This window comes from Rhamphochromis longiceps, linkage group LG7 (genome assembly GCF_057381845.1).
Source record: "Rhamphochromis longiceps isolate RC_006_pf linkage group LG7, R_longiceps_female_GT1.1, whole genome shotgun sequence".
Taxonomy (NCBI): Eukaryota; Metazoa; Chordata; class Actinopteri; order Cichliformes; family Cichlidae; genus Rhamphochromis; species Rhamphochromis longiceps.
In genome coordinates, this window is record NC_140563.1 from 14,725,765 (window position 1) to 14,732,955 (window position 7,191).

Sequence of the window (7,191 nt, forward strand, 5' to 3'; positions counted from 1 at the left end):
TTTGCTTCACCCTATCAAAACCCACACATTTGCATTGCTATGGCCCAATGTCAACTTGAAACGATGTTACATCCAACTGGATTCAATGGTTACTAGCAATGTTCCTTCTAAGAGTGTGTGTAATCGCACACTGCTGGCACGGTCTCCGCACACAGAAAATCTGTGTTGCGCACCAAAAAAATCTAACCTGAATTGGAATTAAAACAATTTATTCTGTTTTGTAGTGTGAGTCAGTAAGTGGCTGCTCCAGCCAATGATGTGAGCAAAAACAAAACTAACCCCGCCCCATCCTTTCCTATTGGTGGACAAATGTACCATGTTGACCAATCTAAAAATGTTGGCAGCATGACATTTAGATGTTTAGGAAGGGGGGAAGTTTTAGGAGTGACGGCGGGGTTTGGAGATGTGAGAGATTTACGATGTTTCGTGTGTTTGGAGTCTGAAGTTAATGTGTTGTGTAGTTAGTGTGTAGTGTAGTCACTAGTTTTGTTGTGTGTGTCAGAACAATGAGGCGACTGCTGAATGTTGCAGGTGTTACAGGAGTGATACATCTCCTGTTGCCAGGTCTGCAGGCTTGTGATGTTCACCTTTATCTCATAGTGGACAAAAATTATTTTTTGGAGTGGCACAAATACTTTGTGTGGCATCAAATTTGATGCAGAACAGTTGATTGTTCTGTAAGTAGTTTGAAATGTTTTTTTTTTTTTTTAAACGCCTTGGCTGCATTTTTAGGTAAATAGCTGCAAAAAATTTAGTTGTTTGCAAAACTCATTTTTTTGAAGAACTATATAATTAATTGCCCAACATTGGTCATCATATACTGTATTTTACAGACAGAGAGTTACAAGACTCTCTCCCAGACCACAGACTCATACTCATAATACAGTCAGAGCTTTATTTAAAAAATAATAATAAAAAATTGTGTTTTCAAAATTGGAGTTCAAGTTATTTTTACTTCCAATAGTGTTAACATACTACACAGGTCTTGAACAAGATTTATTTTTTAAATTTTCATTGTAAGTGGATTAAAGCAGTTAATTAAAAGTAGTCCAACATAAATGTAAATGCTGTAATTTGATTATTTTAATAAACCATGTAACTTGGATGGATTCAATGATGTGCACACGTCTAATGTTGCTTATGGTGGTCCAAGGGACCGCTCAGAGAGTTTGTGTGTTTGCTCAGACACATAAAAAATTAGAAGGAACATTGGTTACTAGTACCTGGTTTCAGAGTATCAAATATCTTGCCCCATGAAAAATGGACATGGGAAAAAAGTTCCAGACAAAAAATAGAAATGTAACAAGTTTACAGTTTTTGTCTCATATATTGGCCACAATTTCACTCCACTTTAGGCAGACTTTTGTAGGGCAAAGTACAACCAATCAATCGCATACTCTTCTACAAGTATAAAGGCACCAAAAAAACATCTTGGCAAGCACAAGTGCAGTACTTCACAGCATACTAAATTATTGGTGTTTTCTCTTCCCTTGTTCTTATCTACTTTATGTTAACCATCAAACATCATCAAAACACAAAATAAATAAATAACTAAATTAATGAATTAATAAAAATACAGAATATATGGAAAAACATACCAAGTCTGTCCATTACTGAGTGTAGTAACCTGCCCGGGATGCACCACTGTGTCTCCAGCGTAACAGGAACATTGTGAGGGTAACACACACTTGTTCTTCTCATTTAGATAAGTTCCTTCAGCACAGCCACAGCCATCAAGCTCAGTAAAATCAACCCCACATGTTAAATCTGACTGACTAAGAGAGCGACAGGTGCGACCACAGCTTGTCATTTTGTAGTCATACACAAAAGTAGGTGGGCAGTCATTTGTGTATTTCTCTGTTGGAAGAAAAAAGGACCCTTTACAGTTTAAACAGAGACAGATATGATTTATTGTAGTAGATAATTTCATTTAAACTTACGGCATGTGTTGTTCCTCCATCCAGTCAATAATACACCTTCAATAGCACATGCATGAACATAGGCGGACAAAGCAGCACACAAGCAATCCTCACTTTTTTCACAGGCACAGGTGTCATAAATACAATTCTGCGAAGAGAAACAGCAAAAAGCTTAATCATCAGTTAAAGCTAATAAATAATTAAAATAAAAACATACACTTGATTACAAAAAAGAAGAAATCCCTGCTTACAAGTTGATACTCTACTGGGTGTACCACAGGATGGCACGGTGAAAAAACACCTTTTGGGTCTGACAGCTGGGAGCACCAGTGTTTGGCATATTCCTCTACAGAAAGAAACAGGTTTACTTAAAAAGTGATAAGCCATCAACAAAACATAGAGCATGATGACTGTGACCTACCCTTTTCTGTACTCAAACTACAGGGGTCCCCGAGTATATTTGTCACGTCAGGGCAGTTTGGCTTGGTTTTCCATGTGTTGGCAAATGTCCAAGCTGTTTTTTCAATTATACCGGAGGTTGTTTTGAAGTCCTGTAATCCATCGTTATCAAAATCTCCACACAGACCTGGATAAAGATGATCATGGTGTAACATAACAATCTTCACACTTTAAACTTAATCCCAAAACCAATCAAAATCCAAACCCACCGACGAGTTTTCCTTTATTAGATACACTGGCTTTGATGTAGACCTGCATAACAGGTGTGAGCTGAATCTCAACATCAAGCCCGTAGGTGGTTTGCATTACAAGAAAGAATGTAGATGGGTGGAAAATTGTGATATCATCTGTAAAGGGAAATATATTTTATACGTATATATTTTCAAATTAAATAATGAGACTCATTTAAATGTTGAGATTTCATTCACTAAAAGATAAACAAGTGCTCACCCAAAAAGAGAGGAAGCTGAGTGAGCAGTGTGTGGTAAAAGACTCGCCCACTGGCATCAATTTTAACAATCTATAGGACAAAGTATATTACTATATCAGAAAAGCCATCTGAACCATTGGAAAACAAAATAAACTGGATAAAAATATACACATATTTTACCACATGATCTGACAGTAGTAGAGTGATTGAAGCCAGACAAGTTGATTTATCAGATTTTTCACATTTAGCCAAGTCGCCTTGAAGGCTGAAAGTCCCTTTGATTTCCTAAAATTGAAAAGTCAAAAATGCACTTACACATGTAGTTTACATGTATAATACATGTTTGTGAATAATAACAATAAAAATAATATAAAAAACAAAAGAAAGTTATTTTCTGTTTCACCTCACCTTTGTCAGAACATAAGAACACTCTCCGTGAAACATATACGTTTTATCGTCATAGGTGGTGATGTGAGAGCCACCCAGGATGGAACAAACACCAGGGCAGTCTTTAAGATTACAGATCCACTCACCATTTTTGCAGGTGCTGTTAAACAGAGGTCCGTCAGTTCATCTTCATAAACCAGTGTGAATATAGATATGAAGTTATAAATGATACAGTTACCAGCTCTTGCATGGCCCGGAGTAGGATTGCCCCGGTTGGTATATTTCTTCATTATGCGGGCAGCTGCAGTTGTCAACAGTGATGCACCCAGTATGTGTGACATCATCCAACACAGTCCCTTTGGAAACAGATAGTTTTATGATAATACACAAAATCACCATTAGGTCTGATGGGTATGTCATCGGCACATTTTGAGGCCCCAAATGTTCCTATTTTTTAACATAGATGTCCTCACTTTCCTCACTTTCCCAATGGGCTAAAAAGACCTAAGAAGAAATTTTCTTAGATTTCACTGTGGTAAACGTTGCAACCCAGGATGGCAACATTTGATCAAATATTATCCAATTTAGCTTCACAAATACACTATAGAGTGTCAAAAGGAAAAATAATACATTTAAAGAATAAAAGTGATAACCTAAGAATTATAATAGTGAATACATACTAGCCCCAATTTAAAAAAAAAAGAAAGAATATTATCCTCTAGAAGCTACAAAACTTACCAAATGGACAGAAACATCCATCAACACAGTGTTCACTACACACTTGGTTTGTGCCCTGGTTTTTGCAAGTGTCCATGCAGGGATTACCACATTCCTTATACTCCAGGTTGAAGGGGCATGATTTTCCTTTTAAGCACACAAAAGTTAGAATTAAAATTAATAAACAAGTAATTGTGATGTTAGCAGTGGCAGTCCTAGCCTGTTTGGCGCCTTGGGCGAACACTTCTTGTCCATTTCCATTGGTTTTAATTTTGTACTCCAGTATGAACACCCATCCCTCAACCCAAGGATCACCACAACATGATCTAACACACCTACACCTTAGTTCACAGATTCACTTTGTCTAGGGTGCATTTATGAGATTTCAGAAATTTTTAAATTGTTATTGATCCCTTTACCTCTAGTCCTAAAGTGTAGATTTATTTTCTTACTCTTCTTATATTTATTGTTTGTTTACTTGCACTGCTGTAACTGGAGCCTCGTCGTCTCGTCTCTCTATATACTGGACTGTATGTAGTGGAGATGGCAATAAAGTTTACTTTGACTTCAGCAGCAAGCAGGCGCACCGAGGGCTCTCGCGCTCACTTTTTGTGTATAGAATTTCGAAAAAACATCGGTGCAAATTATAAGTCTGTATCATAATGTCTGGTGTTTTCGTGTTTGTTGGTTTGTTTTTATTTTGTTTTATTTTGCGAGTTGGTTATTAGATGCTGCTCCAGCCGGTCACAGAATCACCCGCCCTCCCCTCTCTGCACAGCAAGCAGCAGGAAGGGCGCCCTTTCTCCCAGCAAATGGGCAATAGAAAACCAATCGGTGCCTATGCCATTCCCAATAAGCGCTGGCTGACGTTAGGGCAGCATGAGTACGAGCATTTTTTTTTTTTTTGCCGGTGCCCGTGATGCCGCCCCCCACCACGATGCGGCCCCGGGCAACCGCCCGTATCGCCCATATCTGAAACCGCTACTGGATGTTAGTACAGTGAAAACAACAAATCCCCTTGTTTATGTTCTTACCACAGAAATCTGGGTTCTTCCACTGCCCTGGTGTCCCGCCTGCATGAGCACACTGACGGGAGTACTCTGACATGGTCGCACACACACAAGACGTATCATTGCTGACACAGGAGCACAGATCTTCCTTACAGGCGTCAATGAAGGACTCGGTTTCAATCAGGCCTTGACAACTGTCAAATGCACTTTCAGTCTTCAGTTTCTGGCAGAGATCTTCCTGTTGGTCAAAGATTATTATGCATTTAATATCATGCATTTAAATATATGTAAGATACTTCCAAGCAAAAATAATTTGACATACCGGAACTTCACATGACTCTTTAGCTTTAAAGGACGTGGTCTCACAATTGTCAGACAGACCACTGATTTTCCACTTGTCCCCATATTCTTCAATACAGTAAGAAGCCCCTGTATCTAATAGGAAATTATGTTTTAGCAAGTGTGATCACTGAATTGGATTGTAGTCTTCTTTAAGCTTTAGGATTTAGTTCTTACCTGAATTTGTGAACTCATTATTCAGTTCATTGAAGTCACCACACAGACCACAAGTTTGATTTCTGAATTTTGCATCCAGTTCAACCTTAAAACCATTTCAAAAATTAGATATGAATTAAATGCAGAAATAAAGATGAAATCTATAATTACTATTTGAATAATACAGTGCAGTGAGGAATACTCTGGTAAAGCTGCTTTTTACCTGTGCTAAAGGTAATATTAATTAAAAAACTCAACATTTCTGTAGCAATACACGACACACACAGTGTGTTTAAATCATATAGCACACTTTGGTAGTTATTTGTTCACTATAATATACAGTTTATTTACTATAATCTGCAGTATATGAGATTTATTTGTATCAAGCACAAAATCCACTTAGCTTTCTTTAGTAATTATAATCAGCATAATTTATTTATTATAGATTACTTCAGAAACATTAGTGGCGTCGAACACAGTAGGTAAAAAGCATACCCAGAGGGAGTCTTCTTGATTCCACATTAAGACCAATCCCAGCTTTGCCTGAACTTTAACATAGGATGCAATGCTTTCTACTGAAATGCCACCCCGACTGAAGGGTATTTTAGCACTATAAGGAATAAAAAAAATAATCATCATAGTTAGATTAAATATTAATCGTCTATTAAACCAGTGCATCAGCTGTCAATGAAAAATCACATTTGTAAGACAGACTCACGGTTCATTGTTGATTTTGATGAATCCATTGCCTAATTCCACAACTTCACCATCCAGTTTCATTGTGACTTTCTTTATGGTGGTAACCATATCGGACTCCTGTCGTTGGAGCTCAATGTTGAAACTGTTGTAGTCTGCCTTACACTGGGATGCAAAGATGTAGCTGCAAGTGGATGGAAGCCTGAACAAATTCCCATCAAATGTCTTAAAGTGGTAGTTTCCCCATGTGCTGCAGAACTGGTTGTTGTGAGATGGGCTCACTACTATTTTGAAAGAAAATAAGTCATTACACTAGTGTAATGGTTAATCATTTATTTATTCATTGCGTTATTTTGTCTCTGAAAAAAAAATTACCTGTAATTACTGGAATTTTTCCAGTGTCCTGAACCGTGACTTAAAAAGAAGAAAAAGAAGATAAAAGTTATAACACCTACATATCGTCATTATGTCAGAAGACAAATATGACTTGTACTTGAGTTCTGTTCATCTTAATGTAACACAAAACAGAAGGAAAAAAAAGCTGAAATAATTAAAGTTTCATCTTCACACAGTCATGGATACCACTCTCTTTGTGTTACAATAGACTACATACCAATGGTGGCTGCTGATAGGCCAAGGCAAAGGCTGAGCCATGGTATCACCCATTCTAGCTGCATGCTGGCTGACCTCATGGCTTTGAGCAATCCCTGTCCAGAGAGAGGGAAAGGTGCACCAACTGATACCTCACCGAAAGGGCCGCGTAATATAGTTCATTTGATGTTTGCAGTTTAGGAGGAGCAGAAGATGCATCCTGGGTGTTCACCTTTTTGTCTACATTAAAATCACACCCATGAAGTGTCTTATAACAACATTTCATCTTCATCTGTTTGAGTCATGATATATTTTGTCACTCCCTCTCTCATGCTCCATACCTCAGTTTTAATGGTAATCTTGGACAAACATCAACATTATAAAGAAAAATATTTTAAACTGAATTGTCATACAGTTTGTTTGTTTTTATTATGGAACACTTTCAGGACAGATTTTCATGAGAACGACACATTGTCAAACAAGGATT

At 37.6% G+C, this 7,191-nt stretch overlaps 1 protein-coding gene across 1 annotated transcript in view; it reads right to left on the reverse strand.

The window, feature by feature from the left end:
- Positions 1-6,805, reverse strand: part of LOC146664993 (mucin-2-like) — a 32,053-nt gene extending 25,248 nt beyond the window's left edge. The window contains exons 1-17 of the mRNA XM_085412515.1: positions 6,727-6,805; positions 6,489-6,527; positions 6,136-6,397; positions 5,913-6,027; positions 5,439-5,523; positions 5,245-5,357; positions 4,947-5,160; positions 3,934-4,059; positions 3,434-3,551; positions 3,217-3,355; positions 2,989-3,093; positions 2,829-2,898; positions 2,588-2,725; positions 2,341-2,505; positions 2,171-2,265; positions 1,941-2,067; positions 1,615-1,857 (exon numbers count right to left, since the gene is read on the reverse strand). Of these exons, the coding sequence (XP_085268641.1) occupies positions 1,615-1,857; positions 1,941-2,067; positions 2,171-2,265; positions 2,341-2,505; positions 2,588-2,725; positions 2,829-2,898; positions 2,989-3,093; positions 3,217-3,355; positions 3,434-3,551; positions 3,934-4,059; positions 4,947-5,160; positions 5,245-5,357; positions 5,439-5,523; positions 5,913-6,027; positions 6,136-6,397; positions 6,489-6,527; positions 6,727-6,805 (2,233 nt within the window). The remainder of the gene's footprint in view (positions 1-1,614; positions 1,858-1,940; positions 2,068-2,170; positions 2,266-2,340; positions 2,506-2,587; positions 2,726-2,828; positions 2,899-2,988; positions 3,094-3,216; positions 3,356-3,433; positions 3,552-3,933; positions 4,060-4,946; positions 5,161-5,244; positions 5,358-5,438; positions 5,524-5,912; positions 6,028-6,135; positions 6,398-6,488; positions 6,528-6,726) is intronic.
- Between the last annotated feature and the right edge of the window lie 386 nt (positions 6,806-7,191).